Source organism: Tyto alba, unplaced genomic scaffold (genome assembly GCF_018691265.1).
Source record: "Tyto alba isolate M040663 unplaced genomic scaffold, T.alba_DEE_v4.0 Super-Scaffold_23, whole genome shotgun sequence".
NCBI lineage: Eukaryota > Metazoa > Chordata > Aves > Strigiformes > Tytonidae > Tyto > Tyto alba.
The window spans coordinates 2660173-2685964 of NW_024881297.1; the positions used below are offsets into that span (position 1 = coordinate 2660173).

At 41.1% G+C, this 25792-nt stretch overlaps 1 protein-coding gene across 4 annotated transcripts in view; it reads right to left on the minus strand.

Annotated features, from left to right (window-relative positions):
- Positions 1-24546, minus strand: part of NDST4 (N-deacetylase and N-sulfotransferase 4) — a 107787-nt gene extending 83241 nt beyond the window's left edge. For all 4 annotated transcript variants that reach the window (XR_006165691.1, XM_033007708.2, XM_033007697.2 and 1 more), the window contains exons 1-2: positions 23943-24546; positions 6863-8107 (exon numbers count right to left, since the gene is read on the minus strand). Coding sequence is in view for 3 of the 4 variants with exons in the window: in XM_033007708.2 (XP_032863599.1) it covers positions 6863-7843 (981 nt within the window). In the remaining variant the exon portion in view is untranslated. The remainder of the gene's footprint in view (positions 1-6862; positions 8108-23942) is intronic.
- Positions 24547-25792: the final 1246 nt, after the last annotated feature.

Genomic DNA, 25792 nt, shown 5'->3' on the forward strand with positions numbered 1-25792 from the left:
TGTTAATCTTTTTCAAAATTAAGTTCCATCAAGTTCTTACAGCTAGTTAGAAATCTGAGAAAACAAAGGATGATTTTTCTCAGTGTTTTTAATTCATTTTCTTGTTTTGTGAAAGATTAAACCTTTTTTTCTTGGGGAAAATAACATTCAGATTTGTGATAATTCCGTGGCATTTGTACAAACAATATAAAATTGCACTGCTTGGAGCCTTGTAACCCTGCAGGCAAAAAGTCAGTGTGCTCTCTGGGACAGGAAAACACTGAGTGAGTTTTCAAACTTTTGGGGAAATCTTGATTGGACCATATGATAGAGGTACCGTTCTAATGTGTGGGGCACGTGGAAGGAACATAATAGTCTAAACTAATGAAATGAAAGAGCTAGAAAATTAGAGCCACCAGCATGTTTTCTGGCAAGACTGTATAAAACACTGTCAAGACCTACTATATCTTCAGTGGGAAACCTGGCAGATGAGAGAACCCCAAGTCTATTATAATTCAGGCAGGGTACTCAGATAGACAGTCAATCCGCCAGGCTGCCAAGGAGAGAAATAAATGTTTTGCTGATAGCAGAGGAACTGTATTTTTTAACCACATCAGTACCGAAATTCTGAATGAGAGAACAGGCTTTATTGAAACAAAAAGGTACAAAACTTTTTGTGTGATGTATCTTGACAAGGCACTTGAGCAGTATTCAACACTCAAATTACTGCAGAAAGAATTGGGTGATTCAAGAGACCTGAACAAGGAAAATATTGAATGAACTGTCATCTCTGTTGAAGCAGAATGGAGTAGACACTCCCATTTTTAAAAAAGATTGTGTGATTATTTTTTTTTTATATATTTATATATAATGCCTTCTCAGATGCATTTTAAATCCATTTTTAAAGTCTTTGAGACCATCTGAAAGGGAGAACTCCAGAATTTCACCTCATTGTGTTCTTCACTGCCACTCTCAAGTGCTTTAAAAGGTGGCATAAGGGCAACACAGCCTATAATGACTAATGCTAGCCTGTCTCCTCTAGCTTCCTATGCTCATACATCTTCTGTTTTTAGTTTCTCCCTGTATTGTCCATTGGTGTGGTTACTTTACTGGCAGGAGTTTATTATTGTAAAAAGGCTATGGGGATGACTATTGTATCTCACAGTATCAGCAAGGAAGTGACTGCTGTTTGCAGCTTCTGCTGAAGGAAAAAGCTGCACATGAATGAACAGTAAAAAAAAGATTTGTTTTTAGTGCCTATTTATAGCACCAGGAGTTTCACGCTTTGCTCAAGCACTGGGGATTTGGGGGATTGATTTTGAGTACCTTTGGAAGTAACTGGATGCAGACTGAGGTATTGGGCTGCTGTAGCCTCCATCATAACCTTCCCTACAGTTGTGAGGGAGTGCAGAATGGGTACAAGAGAGTAGAGCATCCAGAGAAACTCTTCAGAAACCTGAGTTAGCAATCCAAGTGCCCCTTATAATCCTCCCTGACTCTTAATTCTGGTCTTGACCATTGCTGGCAAATTTCTACAGAAAGATGGGCGTATTCCATCACACTAGATGCCAAATCCTGCGAAGGGATGCAGAAAGGTATTCTTGTCTGCTGTTAAATAAAGCTTCCTCATTGACATGCCTGGCTTGGGTCTGTACCACCAACTCCAAAGAGCATGAGAGGTAAGGCATCCCAGTAGAACTGAAGTGGGAACAAGCATTGGTCTACAACAGTTTATTAATTTCCTTCTCTCACAGAGCATTTAGACTTTGCATGGACAGGGAGAAGGGCTTACACACAGCAGCATGGAGAGCTTTACCCACCCTGTGCCCACCCACAGCTTTCTACTGACTATCATTCTGCCACGCCTGGTGATGTGGCCAGTCATTTCTTATTATTCCACCTGAAAGCAGTTGTCCTTGCAGAAAGATCAGAAAAAGCATATGCTGGAGAGATTCAGTTGTTGAGCTCAGCCTCCTGCTGAGCCAGTACTCTCTAATTTGGAATTATCAGAAAAGATGCAACTCCAACATGAATTCCTGTCTTTAAAATACTAAAATGAGCAAGAAATCACAGCCTTTAAGTGTTCACAGCATTTTAAGAAAAAGTGCAGACTTGTGGAAGTGACGAGGTGTCAGAGACTAATGTAATTCTTATTTCTACTGAAGTGGAGTGAAACTTAGAGTGGAAGAAGAGGGGAAAATGCAGACAGGCTATTTGGTTCTGCAAGGAGAAGGGGGAACTGCAGTCAATAGTAACACAAAGGGCATTCCCAAGCACTGCACCATCATTTTATAGTATTTCAGAACGCACAAGCATGCTCCTGTCCTTATGGCAGCAATTAGAGGGAATACAGAAAAGGGAAGAGTATCTTTTAGAGAAAGGGATTTTGTGATATGGTGGTGCTGGGACAGGCAATTTCTCTTTGATTATCAGCTCCAGCTGGGAGAGTGGGAGAAGAGAGTGAGGCAGGTGGCTCCTGAGAGACTCCACCTGGAAGAAGGCTGTAGAAGGGAAGCTGTGCTGCAGGGCAGGCCCCGGAGTTAAGAGGAGGGGTAGAAATTGAAAGGCTAATGCTTTTTGTTATGTTTTACTTTTTCTATTTATTAAAGAGTAAGAACCATAGCTTGTATTGTGATCTTGCAAGGGTTTTTTTTGAGTTAACAATAGACAGTGTGTTTGTGAAAGGTGCTGAAAAAGCTCTAGTTGCTTCACTGAGCTCTTCCAGTAAATGTTGTGCTAGCTCATACTATAGCAACAGAAAAAAAAAAAAAAAAAAAAAAAAAAAAAAGAATTTATCAAGTTCTTACTACCTGTTTGGGTAATATGGCCCTGCCTGTCTCTGCTCAGTTAAAAGGAAACTTGAAAGGTAAAAGTTTTGTATGGCAATCCTAGACACAGCATAACCAGGTATTTCTAGGTTTGTTTTGCTAAATCACTGATGCTAATGATCCTGGACTTGTTGTGTGACTGGGAACCACTATAATTTGCAACTACACGAATTCAGTAGTTCTGCAAATTAACTGATGAATTCTTGAGTCTTTTGCCTTCTGAAATCAAGCAATGAGATAATATATTGGCAGGAGAGAAAGGGAGAAATTCATTTGCAGGGGCTTGCTAGGCTCAAGATAGATCTCTGCAAAGCTTGGGAAAATAGCTTTCTGTGGCTCTGCTGAGTTCCTGTTTAATTACTTAGCCAGATATGACCTTGCACTACTTCTATAATACAAGGGACCAGGAGATCTTTTGTGGCAAACAGAGCCCATAATAACTCCGTTCTCTAATCTCTGTTTCTCTAGCTGATGCCACCTTTTATAAAACTATATACATATTATTGAAGCACCTAATTGAGAAATGGCTTTGTAAGGGGATAAAAACATTTGAGTAGCAGGAAGTAATTACACAGGAGCAGTAATACTTGTCTTTTTATTGTTACATAAAAATACTGTTATCAGAAGACTTATTTCTAGCCCTGCGTCCTTTGGTTTGGCAGTTATTGTATGTTTGGTCACTGGAAGCTAATGCCTAAGAGGTTGAACAGAGTGATGTTATTCAGTTGCATTTTTCATACAGTTTAGGAAATGTGTAGCTGTTCGTTTGCAGTTTTCCTGCATGCACCTGGGAATCTGCTGTGTATGAAAACATTCCTAAGGGACACAGGTGTGTGGCACCTTAGGAGGGCCTAGCAGAGAGTCTGTATCAGTGCAGTGTGAGCCTGCGCTGTTTGCTGTAACAAACGCTAAGAACTGGAGAAGTAGTGATGTGGCATAATGCAGTGCGTTGCACTGTTTTGAGAAACTATTTCATTACAAGCACTGCTTTATATGGTTCTCTTGTTTTGTTTTTGAAAACACTGTATAAATAACAAATACTTTCTTTTAGTGATGCTGATATTTTACACTTGCATCGAGGCGACAGGATGAAATGAGTTTTGAAGTATATGACATTATAAGTGTGGACTGTAGAGGGCTTTTTTTGTTTGTTTTGTTGTTTTTCGGTTTTGTTGGTGCTAAGTATACTGTAATACACACTTCAGGAAAGAAAGGGGATGGTCCCAATTCTGCCACATTCTTGAACAACATACAGAGCCCATGCTAATCCCTAAAGCTATCGAAGCCCTTTACAGGACAAACACAACCTGCCCCTAAATCTCACTGTGCTTCTGTGTGTCAGAAACAGCCTCTCACCCGCTGTGAAAACACAGCCCCCTCGGAGCATCTGGACACAGCCACTGCTTCAAAATGCATGGCAGAACTTTGACATCACTTAAATATCAGCATCTCAAATATCGCCTCTTTTTGCCTTCCAATCAAAGAAACTGTTCTGCCTTAGGGGTAAAGGTAGGCCCACTTCTTCTTAATTGCCTCCTTCCCCAAGTGACTTGGGAGATTGCTCTCTAACTGGCTGTAATTATCCTTTACTGTAAACTAACCAAAGTACACTCTGATTTAGGTGTTATGTTCATTAGCAAGCATCCTGGTTTGAATCTTAATGCATTCTGGGAATGTCCAGTCTATAAGAATGGACTGATCTGTGTATCAAGTGTTTGTGAAATACCCTGAGGAACAAATCTGTACCGGGTAACTGATTTGAAATGAAACCCATGATGCTAAGGACAGAATATCAATGGATGGTCAAGTGGCAGAGTGGGTTGACGTGTGAACATTGTCCAAAAGGGAAATAAAATTTTTATTACCCCAAGAAGACTGCCTGATGGGAAGGTTGGTTCTGAGTCTGTGCCTGCAAAAGATTTCTCTCTGTGGTTGGTGTTTGTGGCATGACTTCTTGTTTGAGGTGAGGAGGGGATTTACACTGTGAGTGGCACCACTGGAGATTTTGTCATGGAAATGGGGGCTGCTAATTTAACACTGGAAAAATGTGGGAAGAATGAAAGCTTCCCTCCACACCTTGACTTAAACTAATCCATAAAAAGAAGACTCACCACACATGCCTTTAAAAAACAGATTTAAAAAAGTTCTGAATCCTAGCATGTTTTCTCTTGTTATTTTCAAGATATTCAGCGGTGTGGACTGCTCAATTTTCAGATAGGTAAATGTTTGCAGCATAGAAAAGTGATGCTGAATGCTTTTAACAGCTAAGGTTCTGCCATCCAGCTCCTACTCAAGCCCCTGAATCTGGAGTTTTTGCTGTGTCTCCTATGAGTAATGAAGCACAGCTGCTCTGTCAAGCCCAGGTGGAAAGTTTTGCCTAGTAATGTTGTTGATTGCTGGATAAAAAGGGAGTGACTTTGTTTTTTTTTCTGCCTAGTTAGATTATTCCAGTCAAAAGTACGATTTGAATTTCCAAGTGACTCTGGACACTCTTCTTATAGTAATAGGCGCTCTTCAACCAATGTAGAATAATAGACTTCCTTAGTAGAGGAAAGCACATCAGAAAAAGACGCTCTCAAAAATGTGCAGGCGGAAAGCTATTGCTGAAAAACTTGTTCCACAATTGCCTTTTCAGTTAATTTCCTTTTCTATGCAAACTCTTTCTCAGAGCATTTTACCATATATTTCCGGAGAGAGAGCACTTGATCACTGAGCTTGTGCACAGTGCTCAGATCTCAAGACACCAGGCATTTGGAGTGCCTGGTGCTAGAAATCAGCCCTGATGAGCATTTACATGCCTGGTTTGGCTAATAGAATTACCCGAACTGTTCTGATGTGCAAAATTGTTTTAATTGTAGATGAGACTACTGCTTTTGATGTGTATTTCAATACCTCTCTTAATGATCTGGATGAGGAGGCAGATGAATATAGAAGTTGTACAAATGGAAAAAAGAATTAAAAAACAAAATAGAAATCCACATTTAAAAACAAAAGTCTTGCTTATTGCTCATGAAAGCATTGGGGTATTTACAGGAAAAAAAAAAAAAAAAAAAACAAACCACCTCTAGAATAAAGGCTTGAGAATGTAATGTTGCATGCTTAGGAACTTCAAATAATCTCTGAATATGATGATTCCCACATGTGGAAAATTGCAAGGAAATAGCTGTCATGCTATTGAGTTCTGTCTATTCTTTCCAAGTTGCACACATCTCTGAAAATTATTCTGAACAAATCTAATGGTGTCCCTGGATACTACAGACTATGAAAATAAGATTAGAAGAGCCCCTGAATAACAGTTTGTGGGCTCTTCACCATATCAGATGGTTATGTCATTTGCTAAAGTATAGGCTACGCTTCCATCCTGTCACTAGTAACTTTAAACGCTTGTTTGCTAATGAAAATTATCCTGCTAATTCTTGTAAATCAAAATGTGACTTTTTAAACATAGTGATAGTTGTGTGACGTTTTAAAAAGGTAACCATCTTTTATTGTTGTCCACTTTTCAGAAATAGTGAAAGAGAGAATATAGAAAATGTCTATGAATTGTATTATATGCATATGCCACGCACATGTACAAGTGTATGTCTGTATGCTCATAGGGAAAAAGATATTCATGCAGTGTAAAATGTGTTACTGAAAAATTCAGATACCTCGGCAACAAACTTGCTCTGGAAACAGATTCTTTAGTTTGAAGAAAGATCTCTACTATGTGAGGGATAAAAAGTCATCTTTGTCACCCAGGTGCTCTGAGTGAAGTCCCTGAGCAGAACCTACACAAGCAAGAGGCAACCAGTACATTCACCATATGAATTACTGTATGAGACCATCTCTATCAATGTACCTACACGTACATGAATACATCTCTCTGTGTATGTGGGTAAACAGGCTTTCAAAGCAAATTCAGGTTACGGTTTCTGTATCTACTAGCTATATTTGTGTGCTTTCAGCCTTTACTAGGATATGGAGGTCGCCAGCTTTTTCAAGCTTTGTCTCTTTATAAATACCCATTTGCACATACATGTATCTGGGATGGCATCCTCCAATTCTTGCCTTACCTTCACATCTTTGATGTTCATCCTTGTTCCCTCCTTCCCAACAAAGATGTCATCTATGTCAACCAGAATATACCTATCCAAGGACAGTGTGAGCTTCTTCCCTGACAGGAAAGAGATGGCATCAATGAAGATCAGTTTGTGCAACCAGAAGGTCAGGTTGTTTCCAAAAAGGACTCTTTGAATCCCATCATGAAGCCCCAAGTCCTGGATGACGGTTGCATACAGAGCAGCCTTTGGCAATGCTGCGGGGGATGGTCTGGAGGTCTGCAGTTCAGTTAAAAGCACAGGTTGATAGGTGGAATGGTTAAACTGGAAAACTGTCCAGTCTTCGCCGGGCAGTGGACCTTTCTCAACCCTTGGCGCTTTGGTAATGCGCAGCAGGGGAGACTGAGGGTTTACCACGCAGTCTTTGAGGGCTACATTATTGAAAAGATGTAATGGCAATCCTTTGAGTTTTGTACTTGGGGAGCTGTTCTCGTTGGCTTTATGAAAACCAATTATGCTAACACTGTATTCCACACAGTATTTTTCCAGAAGCTCTCTATTCCATGAGTCCATGGATGCATACTTTAAAATATTCTCATATATAACAACTGTGTATTTTCCTCTTCCATTGTCTGTGAGAGGGGGAATATCCCCCTTAGCTGGTGCGATGACCATGTGGTACTGAAATCTGCTGGACTCGAGGATGGCTATGATGTCTTGCCCCAGCTGGGAGTACTGGCTTTCCACAAACAGGAGGACAGTGGGATCAGTTTTAGATGGATCAATTGGCTTAGCTGTTTTCAGCTCCACGGACCTGTATGGTAGGATCTTGAGGTCCTCACACTCGGCTTCTCCGGTGGTTTCCACAAGGGCCATCTCCTGCTTGTAACCAGTGTAGAGGTAATAGGCAGAAATGACAATACTTGCCAAGCAGAAGGTAGCCAGGAGAATGACCAGCGTTCTGAAACTTCTGCGGAGCTTCACAATTAGATTCATCTTTCGCAGGACTTCCAAATTCTGTCGGACTTGCCGCTTTTTTGGTTCTCTCTTCCTAAAGTGCCATAGGAACGAGGAGATGCAGAGGTGCCGATTCCCCTCCCAAGATGTTCATGTGACCATTGCAGTGCATTTATGAAGCTGTCGGGGAGGTTATAAAGCTGTTGGAGTGGGAAGTCAAAGGATCCAGAAAGCTAAATTGAAAGAGGCTTTCTTGGAATGCAGCAGCTGCCAATAATCAATGAAGAGGACTCTTAACATTATCTGCAACAAGAAGTAAAAGAAGAGTAAATAAACTAAAATCCATAAAGCAATTAAAAACACACGTTAATGAAGACAGTGATTGATACTGGTAATCTGAGTTAAGAGGAAGTTTATGAACAGTTCAAGGAGCACTCAGTGTCACTTGCTTTCTTGATGTATTACAATAAGCTGCATTAAACAGCTCTCCCATATTCTTAGGATATAAAAATAAAATCTAAACATCACCTTTTGGGGATGTGTATCTCTTCGTTTATGGAAGTTTCTTAACTATAATGTTTATTAAATATTCAGCCATGTTCCACGCTGCCCCTTTCAAAATGTTTATGTTGTCAGAGTTAGACAAATTCTGTGTTGGACTGGGGAGCTAATGAAGCCAAAGTGAAAGAAATGAGAGGACTTTGAAGGACAGGAGTTGTAGGACTTTTCTGTCCAGCTTCCACTCTGTACCTGCAGTGATCAGCACTTCACAGTCCATTTAAGGACTGTCTGGAAGGATAAAGATTGTGCACGAATTTTTCCAAGTGAATGAGAGTAGGTTACTAAAACTGCAGGGTGCAGCTGTGCGTGCCTCTGCCTCCCTCAGAGATGAAAGGCAGGTGGCATGTAGCATGAAAAGTACCGTAAGGGAGTTGTTTGGTGAGTGCTGGGTGGGCACCTGGATCTGTGCCCTGGGTCAGGACATCTCCAGATAAAGGGCTGGGGCTTCTATCTGTCCTGGCTGTGCTGTATGGCTGAAGCACGAGGTGCTTCAACGTGACTGCCTGGCCAGCTCTGAAGCACTTGGGCAATTCCTGGTAGTTCTACCTAAATCCATGAAAAATTGCCACTGGTAAGAATGAATCATATGACTCGGAGGCAATTAAAATTAACTAAACAAATAGGCCATGGTTCTCTATGGATTTAAATAGGAATTAACATCTTTCTGAATTATTTATATTGTTTACCTATTGGAACAATGTGAGACTGTAAGCAGTGGATGATTTCTGAGCTGCAAGGAAGAAACGCTCTTTCCAGGCAGATATTTGTCAGTGGATGTGTCCACCTCCATCAGCTCAGATTACACTTTTGAGTTTAATTCTGAAAACTCTTCATTCATCTTAAACTTTATACCTAAAACTGGAAAATGCTTCTAAGAAAGGTATTGAAGTTTGTCTAGCAGTATGTTTTATGACTCTGGTATACAGTTCTTTTTGATGTGTCAGCTCAGGATCTTAAAAATGAAAGTGAAAAGTTTTAATTGTGCTTTAAACGCCTTGTATACCACTCTCCTAGTACTAGGGTACTTGACTTCTTTTGGGAACTTACCAAGCAATGAGCAGAATGTTGAAGTAATTGAGCATTAATAGGTCTACTCGCTCATGAGAGGCTCGTTGCTGCTCTTGCAGGTTAGAGAGAGGGAGTTGTTGCGGAGGCCATATGTGACTTCACCAGGTACAGGTTTTTATCTGCTTTACCTTTCTCAGCTGGAAGCTTGCTAGGAGATTTGTACCCCTGTATTGTGGGCTACTCCATCAGTGACCCTGCTGTATCTCACTCAGCAATTGGCCAAAAGGGGAGCAAGGTGGGTAGTTTATCCATGGACGCAAGTGAACAGGAATAAGAAAAGCGTTTTGTATTTAACAGCGTCTTATGGATGAAGGAAGGAATAAAAAAAGAAATCACAATTATCACTAAGAAGTTAAAATCATCCTGATAATTTGTAAGACTATTTGCCCCTCTTTGGTGCTTCCCTTGTTCTGCAGTTCTGTCTGCTTGCTGGGATCTCGCTTCTTATTAAACCTCCAATTAAGATTTTATCAAAAGATAAAACTGGATCAACTGAAGCATCCTCTGGGAGGCCGTGTTCCAGTTTTGGTGACGTTCATGAGTTGCTCAGCCCGACTCTGAGGTTTGGTCAGAAGGGAAGGGCAGCCTCGCTGGGTGTGCAGTCTGCCCACAAAGCAGCTAACTGCAACGAGCCTCAGTTGTGCTAGCATGAGATAAGAAGGTATCTTGAAAACAAGATTTTAAAACCCCACTTGGGCTCTTCATCCTCTGCTTGCTTTCGGCACTAGAGGGCAATATCTTCTTGCTTTTTAGCAGACAGCACCTGCTCTCACCTCGACTCGGAGCAGACAGCCCTGCCTGCAGGCAGGCTCTTTCCAGAAGGGTCTTGGAAAGCCTCAGGGCAGGTAAAACACCGTAATTAAGACTCTTCTGTTTAAAAAATAAATAACAAACAGGACTTCTGCTCTAAGAAATCTGTCACTAAATCATACTTAATACTTCCCAAATGTCTCAGCCTACACCTGTAGCACAAGGGAATAGCATGCAAGGAGACCTAAAATGACAGGTTTTCCTCACTGTTCTGTCTTGCTGGATCTCCCAGGTACTGCTATTGTGATGAGTCATATCTTTGTTGCTACTATTGCTTGTATTGCTAAAATATGAGAAGCCCCTGATTTTTATGCTAGCCAAAACAAAAACATGGTCTCCATCCCAAATTACTTGATCCGCATGCCATTGGTAAAATCTCTTCCAGTTAAAATGTTAGTATTTGGATTTAATGTAAACTAGTACATCTGTTGTATGCAGGTGTTATAAAAAGTGCAAGTATTCACACATATTTAGATGCCTAAATATTAGAATTGATAAGGAAATTAAACTTGTATATGGAAACCTGGCTTTGGAGCAGATCCTCTTTTTAGTTTGCACATTGTGTTTGAACTTCTCTGAAGTGATTATACTGTTCAGTAAAAAAAAAAAAAAGAAATAGTGTGAAGTAATTAAAGTTTATGAAAATAAATCAGCTATATTGGCCATTAGTGGGACATTTTCCAAGGCATAATTGGAAGTTAAGTGCCATTTGTGCCTTTGAAACTCTCCCCCTTAAAGTTCAACAGCTTTATATTCGCTCAGAAATTCAAATATCTTTGGAGTATTTCTGTGCTATATTAATTTGAAAAACATGAAAATAGGCCATATTTCATAATTAGCATTACTAATACAGTTTCATTTTAGAAACTGGTGTTTGAGGTTCTGTGCTTCTATGGTCACTAGGCGGCATCCATTGACTCTTCAGGGGTAAAGCCTGGAGCTGGGTGCATTGGATCAAGGAATCAAGGTTACATTCATCCAGAGTTGGTCCTCCAGCAGATCTTCAGTTTTGAATTCAGCTGACTCCCTAGACATGAGGCCTCTCCTCAGAAAGTGCAGAACTCTGCAGTATAACTGTTGTGATGCCATAGCTGTCTGCAGGAACTGTAATTTTTCTTTAATTCGGTCAGGCAAAGAAAAACAGAGCTTTAAGAATTGCTGCCTCCTTGCTAAATAATACTTCCTGCTTCCCATAAAAATGCATTTGATTGATGATTAAAGCATACCGATTTTGAAGATGATTGATTGGGAGATTAAGACTCAACTATTTAAAACCGATGGCACAAAACTGAAGAGAAACAGCCTCCTATTAAGGCCATGTGTTAAGACTGCACTGGGAATTACAGCTGATTCTCTTACGGTCCGGTTCCTATATGCAGACCTTCTCACAGGGCTTAGTGATTTAACAAGCATCTTGACCAAATTAGGCACAACTAATCAGCGGGGAGAACACAGACCTTACGGAAAGCAGTTACATATTGCAAAGGTAGCTGTTAATTGCTAATGAGGGATAGCAAAAATAATGAAGTTACTGCCTGGGTAAATGGGGAAAACTCCATTAAGAGTGAGAGTTGCTGTGCTCCATCACCCATGAGGAGGGTTGGGTGGCAAATGAGTCTGGCGAGAGGTGGTAAGGTAAGTCTGGCCCTGGCAGGGGGCCGGTGGGGAGCATTGGACCCCAGGGCAGGGCTCGCCCTGCCCCACAGAGCTGCTGTAAGCTCTGCTCCTTCCCTTGCCTTGCCTTGGAGGTAGGCTTGAGCACCCTCTGGTCTACTTCAGCTTATGGAAAGCAGGGGTGGTGACATCCCGCCAGAAGTTGTGCCAATCCACCCCGCAGATGGAGCAAGCGGACGTCGCACCTCCCGCAGGGTAGGAGTGTGTAGCGGTTACGGCGCTGAGTAGAGGAGATGGACACTGGTTGTATGGCCGCAGTACGGACACCTCTAGTCTCCTGTCTGCACTGGAGTGCAAGGCTGTGTGGAACCCTCTGTGGGTAATTCACCTGGAGGCAGGCCAGGGGTTTCCTCTCATCTTCTTCCAGCATAAATCAGAAGTCAGAATGGCTTTATTTTTTATATATAAAACTTCCCTTTAGGCTAAAAAATTAATGTAAGCTCTTTCCTCTTTTCCTTCCTTCCTAAGCTTCTAGGACTCCTGCCATTTATTAGCAGCCCAATGATCCATGATACCTACTTGCTACTCCTTCCATATGACTGCTCATTCAATACAGAAACAAGCAAACTGATTTGAGTAAAAAATGACTCCTGTTGACCATTAGCAAAAGTTCAGGGTTCTATTCACTGCAGAGGGGAAAAACAGCTTTCTTTTTTTCCTCAGAAAAGTTTCCAAGAGACTTTTTTTACTAAGCTCATGAACTTAAGTGCTTCTTGAAAGTAACTTCCTTTTCTTTTTCAAGCTTAACACAGTTGCAATGTGTTTTGTGTTTATAAATGTGGCTCTGCTCGTGAGTGGTGTTGATGACAGATGTTCATAGCTTACCACGAGGTTTTAGAAAACTTTTACCTAGGATAAGGACAGCTTTTCAGTTAGTAAAAGCTGTTGCTGGTCTTCTAACTTTGCTCTCTTAAAATTTGAGTTGAGAGGCTGCTCAGCACTTTCAACTCTTTTGTTTGTTTCCAATGCATAATCATCTAAGTTAAAAGACCAATTTTTCAAGTATTTTCAGCAATTTGATCGGTCTATAGTGCACATATCTTGTGTGATTCCAGAAAGCTAAGTGGTGCCAGAGGTTGAAGTCGATAATCAATGAATATAAAGTGAAGTGTTTGAAATACCTCAACTTGTGCACTCAGTGAAAGCTGGCAAGATCTTACAAATGAAACAATACTTGGAAACCAGCTATTTGATCCTTTTGACTTCTATCTTTCTTTGGCTTTAAACTTTTCCAGATGATTTCAGAACCTGGAGCTTTGAAATAAAAAGGGTCCTTGTTGGGGATTTGGCTCAAGGCATATTTGGAGATAGATTTTTACATATAGATGTATTCCCACACATGTGTACACATGTGCACGCAACCCCCCCACCTCTTACTATGTATATAAAATAGTTGGGAAACACAGTGTAAAGGTACTTAGGAAGTCTGTAAACTCTTCACTCTTGATAAATTGACAACATCTGATTGCTGCAGACAGATTCATGCAAAGCTAAGGGTTCGTCTCACTCCAGGACCACCAAAGCTTATCTGTTTTTGTCATCATTAGTATTGTCAAGTGTAAACTAAAGCATACTAATGGATGGTCATCTTTATTTTCGGTGTTTCACTCATCTTCTGACTGAGTAGGGGGGATTGTGATTAGAGAAAACTTGCAATAATTATTTCTGTTCCTTTTATACTCCCTAAGGTGTGCAGATAGCCACCATTGACTTGCCACTGTTCCACTTTCTTGAACACGATAGATGTACTGTTGTAACAGCATATAAACAGACATATTTTGTTCTCATTAATTCGTGTGTAATCTGGAATTGCTGACTCACCAAGTGTGGTTTTTTTCCTTCTTATTGATGCTTTTAGACAGGTAACTATAACCTCTGCTAATGAGACCTCCCACAAAGATATTCTATGTGAATCAGTGGCATGCTTTTACCAATGTGAACTAATGAGACTATAAGGAAGGTATTGTTCTTCCTTGCAAATCCTCCCTCACAGAGCCGTTGCCTCCTTTGATTCTCCAGCCCATATGTAACACTTCATGTTGCTTAACTCCTAGTAGAAATTTATTCTAAGACTTAACCAGACCACACTTGTGGTGAATGCTGCCTGATGTTCAGCCCCAACACTTCTTTCTTCCAACCCATTAACTACTTAAAAGTCCCATGGTCATTTGGACCACCCAGAAAGGCACACAAATATCCCATTCACAATGTTTCAGTGACATTTCCTTCAATTGTCACAATTTATCAGCCTCTAATATGTCAGTGGGTTTGAATATAAGTAGTTGTAATTTTTCCTCATAAATCACTGACTGCTGATATTTCTTGAGTGTTAGGTGTAGAAGCTCCTAGAAATCAGTAATTATTTGAGTTTAGTCTTAGGAGGACCATGAATGATGAGAGAACCTATATATATATATTTCTTGTTTCTTGACAGAGTGGCTCTAGTCACCATCACAATGGGTAGGTGTCAATGACCACATTCACCTTTTGTGCAGCTCCATATGTGGCAAAAATGTTGCACAGTGGTATCAAAATATACATAACATTTTGATATCATCAGGCAAAACACCTTAGCTTTCTGACCAGACTGAAAAATAAAAACAATAATAAAATAAAGTATTGTCTCAATGTTGTTTCCAATAAATGGGTTTACCTTGCCAGAGTGATGGTAGTAATATCTACCACTTTTCACCAGTAACTCACGAAAAATTCAAAGAAAGCAAAATAACATTATTTGAGTACAGGTCTGACTTTTCCAAGGTCGTTTGGCAGACTCATGGCTGTGGTGGAAGCAGTAACCACTCTTGCATAATGCCCTTCAACAGATAGGTGTCTTTACAACCCTCATGACCTCTGTAGAAAAGTAACTGAACTACCAAGGATGAAAAGAAGGTTTTGAGAGGTGATCTGAATGTCAGAAGATTACTGCTTAAGCCATGATGACAGAGCCAAAATGTCGTGGCAGAAAGTTGTGGCTGAAAACACAGCGGAAATTCCCATGGTAGAAGCTGTGTGTGGCCTATAGGATGGAGCCCTTGGAGTTGATGCTTTGCTTTCCCAGTGGGATTAATGGGAGGTGCAGGTGTAATGAACATTCTAGAACTGCCTCGGTCCTTTTGAGTGAATCTGGTGAATAAAAGCAGGCTTCATATGTTTTCCTGAGGCAGCCTGCAAAACATTCCTCCTGACTTTGATGCAACAAATCTTCTGATCTTGCTTGGTTAATGGCTCTTCATCACTTTTCAATTCATAGTTTAATGCTTCAATGGAAGCCAATTTGAATTCATTTAACTTTTCAGATAAAACTTTTGGGAGATGCTGTATCAGATGTTTTATTACAGTTCATCTATTCTGTTACTGTTTTCTACTTTTATAAGGCAGTCAATTAGCTATCCAGTTTCAATAAAATTATTTATATTGTGAATTCAGTTGAGAGACAACATTTGTGCAATATAATGTCTGCCTAACTAGAAATCCTTAAAGTCAATCAATGCGATAGTCAAACTCTGTACAACATGTTTGGGCATATTAAAAAAGCTAAGATTTTTTTTTATTGAAAAATCTTTTTATAGTTCTATTAGCATCTACATAACTGCATATTTTCTATATCTAATTTTAAAATTTACCAAGGATTGCAGGTTTGCTGGATAGCTACTAAAACTTTTACGCTTTGGAGATTTTTTTTACACAAAAACGTTTAATCTCCCTTTTTAGTGAAGAGGCCCTTTGCCTACAAGACGTAGTTGCAGGCTCTGGAGTAGCTTGTTAGAAGCTAAACTCTTTGGTCTTTATACTTTTTTTTTTTTTCCAGAAATTAATGGTTTCCCACACTTTCTGTTTTCCTACTTCTTTTATAGGACCTAAAAATGTTTACCACCATACAAGATAATTAAAATGTCTCTACCCTTACTGTCATTGATATATATTTCACAGGATAACATGTTTTGTGGTGTCTGTATCCTGTCACAGGGACTAGTTGTGAGAGAGTCTGATGTGGTCACATCTGTGCTAGGAATTAAAAGGAGGCCACTAACTTATTTCAGAGAGACTACTGCTGTCACATAGTAACGATCCATTACCACTGCAGAGGAAGCCTATTTAAACCCAAATAACAAAGACTTTGGACCTAAATCCTTAGAGCATCATGTTTAGCACACAAAGTTTAAACAGAGGTTTATTCTGAGTTTACTCAAGCCAGGTTCCAGGCAGCCAGAGACTGTTTGCAAGCTCTGGGTACATTAACTTTCATTATAACAGCTTCCCTATATTTATTCTTTAAGTAAATTCTACTGGAGTCCCTGCTCTCCATCTTCGTTCTCATTGGCTGAAGGGTTTTGTTAGCATTGAGAGGATTTGGTAGAATACATATTGGGTGAGTTTGGTCCCAGCAACCTCTGATCAGAGCAGGTGTGTGGGCTTGAGCATCATCTAAGCCATCAGTGCTCATGACAACCTGGCAGGTCTTGGCCACCAAATAGTGCTAATGGCTTTCAAGCAAAGTAAGGCAAGCAGTGAACGAAGACAGTGTGGCACTTTCTTTTGTGTGTGTGCTTCTTGGGCTTCCAAACAGCATTGTTCTAAAGATGAAATTTCAAACAGTCACTTCTACCTTGTTCATAAAATAATTGCATTTATTGATGCTTTATTACATGACAGTTTGGAGGCAGGAAGTTAAGTTTGTCATATCTCTCCTGTCTTTTCCATATATATTTAAATTTCTTAAGTCAGACTCTTAGTTGTAGACCAGGTTCCAGGCAGTCCTTCAGAAAATTCTGGGTCTTATTACCAGTTCTTTAAACTGGGCAGGTTAGCTTTTTGTGGGAACCAGTTATGGCTGCACATATTACCACTGTCAGTAAACCTAATCTAGACAGAGAAACTTCATCATGTACTAAAAATGCTACAATACCATAAAGATTATATCTCACTTTTATGTATTTAAATAAATCAGACATGGCCAAGCAGACAAGATAGTCCAAGGATGTCTTATTGAAGATATTAATATAAGTTCAATTTTATTTTTTTCTTGAAATGATCGGATGGGTATTGTTTGCCTAGCAAGAGGAAAAATGCCTAGTGTTGAGAAGATAAGGCAGGGAGTTGAAACTTTGAGTTCTGTCTCTTTCTGCCACCAACATATTGTATTGTGCTCTGGAGACCACTGATTTTTTTTCTGGACTTCAGTTTTCCTGTCTGTGTTGTGGGAACGAGGCCTTTTTCTACCTTTACTTGGGCATTAGCTGTAAAACATTTTAAGATGGTTTACGTTTGGTTCAAATGTATATAGCATGGATATTGCAAATGGCTCATTTAAGAAAGCCAGTGCAAAATTCATACTTCCATGTGCAGTCAAATCTGTTTGCAGTGCTTGCTTCCTTTTTCCTCTTGTTCTTCATACCCTGGTTAAATTTCTTTGTGTTTATTTCTGCCACTGTTTTATGGGGTTTCTCTGAAAGAAGCTACTTTCAGTCAAGTGAAAGATCTCTCTTGAGATTTCTGGTGTGTCATCTGTGACCTATAGTTACTGTTTTTCTTTGGGTTCAAAATATAAACAAATGTTTCCTTTAAAAAGATCTATTGTCTATTTTGTCTAGATAAAGTTCAATTTAGAAATGCCACTGGTAGGGTAAGGGTCCTACTTGGGAATTCAAGGGATTTTTTTTTGTTGAGTCACGCTAAGCTCAGAGACTGGAACTAATATCTTTAGAGCTATGTGATAGAACAGTGAGGCTTTGGTTAACCTGTTGTCTTCATGAAAAAAAAAAATCTCTGCTTATTGAACTACTGAGCCATAAACTTAATTTTGGAAGGTTGGGTGTGGAATAAAAAAAAAAAAAATTCAACAGGTTGCCAAAATCTTTCTGAACATACTGCCCCTGTACCAGGCTGGAATTAGTTATGTTTCTTCACATTCCTATTCTCTCCTGTGGACTGGGTGCACAACTATATTCTGTTTTCCAATATGCATCTCCAGGATGTATCTTAGAAGAAGAAAGCCAGCCTGGCTTTCTGGTTTATGGAAGGGGCTTACAAGCCAACAAAATGATGTCTCATTAGTTGATACAATGATACATTGTAATTCATAAAGTTCTGCTTTAGACAATATATACATAGATATTTGATTTTCTTCCTGACTGTAAATGTTTTCCATAGAGGAGAAAGCCTTTTCAGAGGTACTTTAGTTAAAAATCTGAATATGCAGAATAACTGCTGCTGATTCATGATGGCATGTGGACCTTGCTCCAAAGCTGATGAAGAGTTAGTCTTAAGGGAGTCCAAGAGTGTCAAGTGTTTTGAGGCACACTCTGCTTGCCTCACTTATCAGGTGGACAATACATACCACAGAGGTCTCTTGATCTCTAATTGTGATTTTTCAGGTACAAATTATAGTAACATGCACTCCTGCAGGTAATTTAGAAATAGTAAGGTATGGAGAAACAGAACTCAGTTGATGTTTTGTTAGATTAAATTATCATAGAATCACGGAATGGTTTGGGTTGGAAGGGACCTTAAAGCCCCCCCCAGTCCCACCCCCCCACCCCGGGCAGGGCCCCCTTCCCCCAGCCCAGGGGGCTCCCAGCCCCGTCCAACCTGGCCTGGAACCCTTCCAGGGAGGGGGCAGCCACAGCTGCTCTGGGCACCCTGGGCCAGCGCCTCACCCCCCGCACAGGGAAGGATTTCTTCCTTATGTCTAATCTAAATCTCCCCTCTTTCACTTCAAAACCATCACCCCTCATCCTATCCCCCCACCCCCTGATCCAGAGTCCCTCCCCCCCTCTCCTGCCCCCCCCTTTAAGCCCTGGGAGGCCGCTCGAAGGGCTCCCCAGAGCCTTCTCTTCTCCAGGCTGAACCCCCCCAACTCTCTCAGCCCGGCCCCCCAGGGGAGCTGCTCCAGACCCCCCAGCATCTCCGTGGCCTCCTCTGGCCCCGCTCGAGCAGCTCCAGGTCCTTCTGCTGTTGGGGGCCCCCGAGCTGGCCCCAGCACTGCAGGGGGGTCTCCCCAGAGCGGAGCAGAGGGGGACAATCCCCTCCCTGGCCCTGCTGCCCCCCCTGCTCTGGCTGCAGCCCAGGGCACGGGTGGGTTCTGGGCTGCCAGCGCACGGGGCTGCCTCATGTTGAGCTTCTTGTCAACCAACACCCCCAAGTCCTTTTTTGCAGGGCTGCTCTCAATCCACTCATTGCCCAACCTGGATTTGTTCCAGAATCACTGCTTTTCTGTTACTAATGAGATGGACTTTAGGAAGGAGGAATGGTTTCTCTACCAATTCAGAACAAACCTGGACCCTCAGTTGCTAAGAGTAGTTACTGGCTTGTACAGTGCCCTGTGCTGGAAGGGATTGCACGCTATGTGTGCCTGCGTGGTTCCACCATGAACAGTGCAATTGTACAGGGGGTAGAATAGTGAAAGCATTAAAAATGGTGCAACAAATAGAGTCTACTGACTAGTAATGAATAAAAATGCCCCAGTCCATTATATCAGCTACTTAGGTAGGTAGAGTGCTGGTAGTCTGGCAAAAGTATTAAGGCCCCTACTTTTGTTTAAAAAAAACCCCTAAACTATGAGAGCTTTAAAATCAAAAGTGACCTTTAAGTGTAATTTCTGTATCTTACCCAGAAACCTAGACATTACTGTATTTTCCTCTCATTTCCAAAAAATTTCTCTGCTAATCATTGACCACCTGCCCTCCCCTCTGGTGGTTTAAGGGGTGATAAATATCCCAGTGAGAGAGAATAAATTCAAAGAATACCCCGAGGCTCTGGAACTCGAGCTCTGGCCTTCTCTTTGCAAAATATGGTCCCATGCAAAAGCAAAGGATGTTGGATAAAACATCTGAAACTAGAACATAGAGGTGGGTGCATATTTCATGACAGACTGTTTTAACTTTCCAAATAGTCACCTCTTTTATGGCCAGAAGCTACTATTAATTATTTATCAGAACACTTATTTATACACTAAAAGCTAAATGCAATCCTTTCAGTGGAAGCCTGGCAGAGTGCGGGTTGAAATAAGTAGCTGTGGATAGTCCTTCAGGAGGATATGTTTTGTGCACAGTTCTGCTCAGGGAAGAGCCTGTTCACATTATTCTGTCTGCTGTGTGTCTCTGATAATGATATATACGTATGGGAGATTAAGACCTAGCCATTAGTAAAACTCCATAGCTGTAGATGCATCAGCTCGGAGAATTAGCTGTGTGCGCCTTTTCACGTTGCTCTTGTGGGCTGTGACAGGATGGCAGCTGCTCCTCTCCTCCCATGGCTGCACAAGGACTAACTCTGAAGATGCAAGATTGTCCTGGCCAAAATTCTGCAATAGTGGCCTTGGGTGCAGAAGCACATGCTCTGTAAGCGTAGCTATACTGTGGTCTGAGACAAATGCATCAGCAGCTATAGGTGAACAGATTTGAAATTGCTGTCTGCATTATACCGTCTGTTTTGGGTCTGTGCTACAGAATGCCTGGTCTTAGCATGGTTTGGGGGAGGCAAGAAACTTGTATGGTGGCCTCCGTGTGACATGAAGAAGCAGGGAAAACAAAGACTTCCCTAGGTTGTGAAAAGCAAACCAGACATGCAGCAGGTTTTCCTTTGGCCAAGCTAAGTAAGCCAAGTACAGTTCTTACTTCATCATCTTCCAAGGAAGAATAGGAAACCCCTTTCTTTTTGCTGCTTCTCTCGCAAAAGCAACCCACCCTGCCCAGGGTTCTACTTCTGTATTTGCTTCAGCTCTGCAAAACCCATCCTTACAGCAGAGGAAGGAAGATTAATTTGCTCCACTTGCCTGCACTTGGGGAAGGCAGTTGTGACCCTTCCTGTAGCCAGAGGGAAGGAAATAGGTTTAAATACTTCTCTGCTCTTTTCAAAATTGATTTTAAATCATCTCATCACAATACATGACTTCTGGTGCCAATGTGTTTTCTTCATCAAATACTGACATGGTTTCTACACTGTTGTGCTGTTGCTGTGTGATTCTGATGGCATTACTGTTTAGATAAAATGTTATTAGTTTTCTATAGCAACTGTTAATTTCAGCAGAATCTGTGATTTCATTGTAATTATTACTGACGGTAGTTGTAATAAATGTTTTGGATTGACGTGCATGGTTTTCATTTTCTTCAGCATGTGTGGTGTTGTGTTTTTTTTTTTTATGGCTCAAACAAGTTCTCTAATTTAAAATGTTGTCATAGATGGAAAATAAATTCTGTATTTGTATCTAGCACTCTTCTAGGTGGCTTACACTTCATGAGGGGCATTGCTTTAACATCTCAATAGGAGAAGCTGCTATATCAGCATTCTTCAGCCTTTCTCAAAATGTGAGACAGGACACTTTAACTTAATGCTCCAAGCAATTTCCAGCACAGAGACCCTCTTTCTCCCATAGTCCAGCCTCCCAACCTGATCTAATGGTCCTCAACTGCATCCCAGGCCTTGGAAAGTGTGGAGAGCCCTTGGCTCATCTTAAGCTCAGTGCTCTGTTCCTGAAATGACTCCACAGGCTGGGGAAATTGCCGCTTTCTGCACAATTCTGATTTATCCTTTCCTTCAGCCACCCAGGCCTCAGCTTGAAATGCTTTGCGGCTCATAGCCCAGGGTTCACTTTGCTCAGAAAAGCCCATTTTGCAGGTATGGAAAGCAGTTTCTTGGATGCCCCTAAGAAGCTGAAGTATTATGAAAGCTTTGCAAAGCAAACACTTGATGGAAGCAAACAGTGTATACACACAGCTGAAGCTCAGCCAGCCCTATGGTCATAGAGAGGCAGTCAAATCAAAACTGTTTGCGGGCTAAATCAGAAAGATTTGAAGCAGAAATGATCTCATTTTTGGGGTAAGAGATCATTATATTCTTTCCCTTACTGTTTGTAGAAAAATGAGAAACAAATCATCTTCTTCTAGTGGTATATGGGTAAATGTAATTTTTTGTTTATCTAACTGAAAACTCACTCACAACTACAAGTAACTCATCAGCATTTTCTTTGATCAGTGTTGCCCTGTGTTTGCAATAGGTGGCCATATTTTCCTTAAAATATCTCATTATACCTCCAAGATAATTCCTGTACTATTAGTCCTAGAAAAAGAAAAAAATATATCTTTACTATTAGCATATTTTTCTCCCACTCCTCCTGAATGATAGCTGAACTCTGGAAAAGCTCACGATTCCCTGCATGCTGCCACATCAGCTGAGTTTGATCAGTGCCATTGCAAAGAGCAATATAGCAGATATCACAACCTCTAAACATCCATAAAGTTTTAATAGCACTTCCAGTACTTTATAATGTGAGTTAACAAGGTGTTCAGACTGAAATGGAAGTATATGTGGGGGAAAATGTGTGTGTGTGTGTGTGTGTGTGTGTGTGTGCAAGTTGTCAGTCACTCAAGCATCCTGCTCTGTGCTTAAATCTAACCCTTTGGATTTGATTTACTCCAATAAAATGAAAGTTAGAGGAGCATTTCTCCAGCCTCACAGAAAACAGTGGTGTCAATAAGACATTAAGATAATCCTGCTTTCATTTCTGAGGCTTTCAGACATTAGGCATTTATTATGAATCAAAAAAATGGCCATGTTCTGAGGAAATGGCTCAAAAACTAATACATGATCTTAAACTTCTGCTCAGAGCAAGGCCATTAGAAACATCTAATCTAATTGAGCAGATCATAGTATTTGAATTGATAAGATTCAGAAATAAACTGGAAGCCAAGAATTTCCTTAGTTAAATGTGACTTGGCATTTCCTCTCCCCCCCCTTCTTTAGAGCAGCATTTCAGAAAGCAAGTCAGACAGTGCAGCTTGGCTGATGGAAAAATGTGCCTGATGAGAATACACAGACATGATGGGGCAAGACAGGAAAGCACCTGGCAGCATTGCCAACTATTTCAACTTTATCAACAAGGAGATACTGCTATTATTCCACAAGCTGAGCCTTTTATAGCAGAGGGATCATACTTAAAAACTACTGAAGAAGCAGGGTGAAAATTACTTATTTATCTTTTTATCTTTTGCTCTGATAACAGAGGTAGAAAAGGCAGAATAACCTGCTACATGGCGCAGGCCAGATTCTGCAACATTTATTCACAGGAAAGAAGGGTCCAATTCAACATGATTAAGAGCTACAGAAGTTAGTAAAAAACGCTATGGTAAATTCCCTGGGGGAAAAGAGAACTTAATGAGTGTGAGGTTTTGTATGAATGTGTGGTTATGTTAGTGTTGTGCTTGTAGGAAGAGGCTTATTCAGCTCTAAACATTTCTGCTTTGAGCCTGTATTCCCAGCAGCAATGACTTGGAGCCAGGGTGTTAGCTGTAAGATAAAAATGCTGGGCTGCTGCTGTGCTCTGACTCTGTAGTCATCTGAAGAGCAAATGCTGATTTCTACGGCTTTCTTCTTACTACCTGAAACAATCCTTGTTTCCACACTATGACTGATCATGCTGTTTAAAAAAAAAAATGTTGCTGACAGATCTTTGGATATCAAACCAGTGGAAAAGAGCAGCTCTTGGCTTCCTCACAGGACAATTACTCTTACTTTAAATAGTGCATGTTTACTATATTTTCATGGAAAGCTTTCACGTTGTCATTTTAATACATTAGTTTTGCTTAACTTTGCTAGATGGAAGCAAATAAAAGAAAAGTGTAGGGAATAGACTAAAGAAGAATTGCAACCTTATTCTCCTTTTTCCTCACGTAACTTCCCATGCTCTAACTTCTGTGGTCTTTCATACATCTAGCCAGACAACTCTTTCCTCTTGGAGGGTGCACATCCTTTTACATCAAGGGCACTTGCGTGCAAACATGGCAAAGACTATCTCAAACTTCCAAATAATCCTTTGAATGCCAGGCTCTAGGCAGCTTTCTGAAGTACTTACTATGCATAATTAGGTTCTACACAAACCATTTTACGCACTGTGTGGGTATTTATACCTACTCAGGAACTGTTTTCTTGTCTCTCAGTACCGGCACTGTCTGGATAGTCGTACAAATATATACCCAGATTTATAGGTTAACACCGCGATATGTGCAGAAGCTGAACAATAGCTTACCTAGAGAAGAATTTCTCTTCCTAGCGTGCAGGAAAGAGACATCTGCTATTCAAATCTCTTCACGTGGCTCCAGGTAAGCTAGGGAGAGTTTTCAATTGATAGCAGCTGTCTGAGCGGCATCCCGGGAAGGTTCCTCTTGCTCCAGCCCCATTAACTGAACTCTGCCGGCACAGTCACATCTCATTTATACACAGACTGTCCTTTTCAAAACAAGCAGCCGGCTGGAATGATTCAAACCTCTGTTCAGCACACTGTTAAAAACGCAGCTTCCTTCTCGGACATGGGGATTACACCGGGGAGCAGCCAGGCTATAGCAAAAAGGCTGCGAGAACTATTTAATCACCCGGCTACCAGCTGCTCCCATTACTACTGCTGGTGCTGCCGCCGTGCCTCCTGTTTGCTGTAGTCAGCTTCCCTCTCCCTCGTATCTACAAGAGTATCGAGGCGGCTTTGCAGGGTGGTGATTGGCAGAAGCGGCCAATTCCTCCAGCTAATCAACCCCCAGACTTTCAAGGACTCGGAGCTGCTCTGATGTCATTCCAGTCGCGGGGGGATGCTTCACGCGAGGACGTGGCGACGGAGGCTAATTCGGAGATGAGCTGCATTCCTCTCCCGCCGCCGTGATTGATTAGATGCTCCGGGAGGATTTGCATAATCTGTCATTGTGCAGTTGGACCACCTCCCCGCCTGCCCGCCCAAAATGCGGGCGGAAAATGCCACTTTCAGCTGCCGATTTTACACCTGGAGCCCGCAACTGAAAGCCTGGGAAAAAGAAAAAGTTGAAAGAATCGTTTTCCATCAGGAGAATGCTTAAGCCTCCAGCCCCCCACACCATCCCCAGATGTTAAAGGAGGGAGGCTCATGAAAATCCCAATACTAGAAGACTTTTTGCTTCCTACTCTTGTTAGGTCACTGATAAGATCACCTAGTACAACAAAATGTGATTTTTTTTTAATGTGTGAACAAAATCAAGCAGAGGTCGCCCAGCAAGTTGGTTACAAATGACCTCCCTGACACCACTTCTGGGTGGATACCAGCAAACGCGGTGCTCAGAGGTGCAAAGTATTTTCCTACCGTATGCATCACATTCCATCTATTTGTTGCATAATTTCCTATTAAAATCCTTTATCTCATCCAGCTAGAGATGAAACCTACCTCCATAGCCAAGAAACATGATTGTTATGCGACTTTAAATCATATTACAGAGAAAAAGTAAACACTTTCTATATTAAAAAAAATTAGATTTTATACCAATCTAATTTTCAATTTTTGCCAGCTTGACACCTTTCACTCCAAAACTGTTCTTCGTACGATACACCTCGGAATTGAAATTCAGCCAATTCTGTGCAGCAAATGTGAGGAGAAAATAGTTTTGTTCAAGGAGACTGGAACAAACCCATTCTGAGATGATGAATGACGCTGTAAACTCAGATTTGAATCATAGGAGGGTCAGCTCAACCTTTCGTGTTTCCAAAATAGTGTAAATAAATGGTGTTCCATGCAGTTTACCATTTACATCCTTCAGCTGGGACCTTCTGCATGAAGAGCTGTTTTCTCTCTGTGAATATCTAAGTTTCAAAGATGGTAGATATTCCTAACTGGGAACTAATTTATTCCTTCTGGCTAAATTAGAAACTGAGGGAATATTAAAATTCAAGGTAAGTCTGAGTCATTTCTAGCAATTTGTAATTACAAAGCAATCGCTGGGGGTCTTTTGAAAATGCCGTACACCTATTTTGACTCTGGATTTGGGGTTTGTTTTCCAAAGACGGTTGCGAAAGTTGGGTGTGGGGTTCCCACTGCAAGTGGGTGGTGAGCGGGTGCCTCCTTACATCCTGTATGAAGATCAG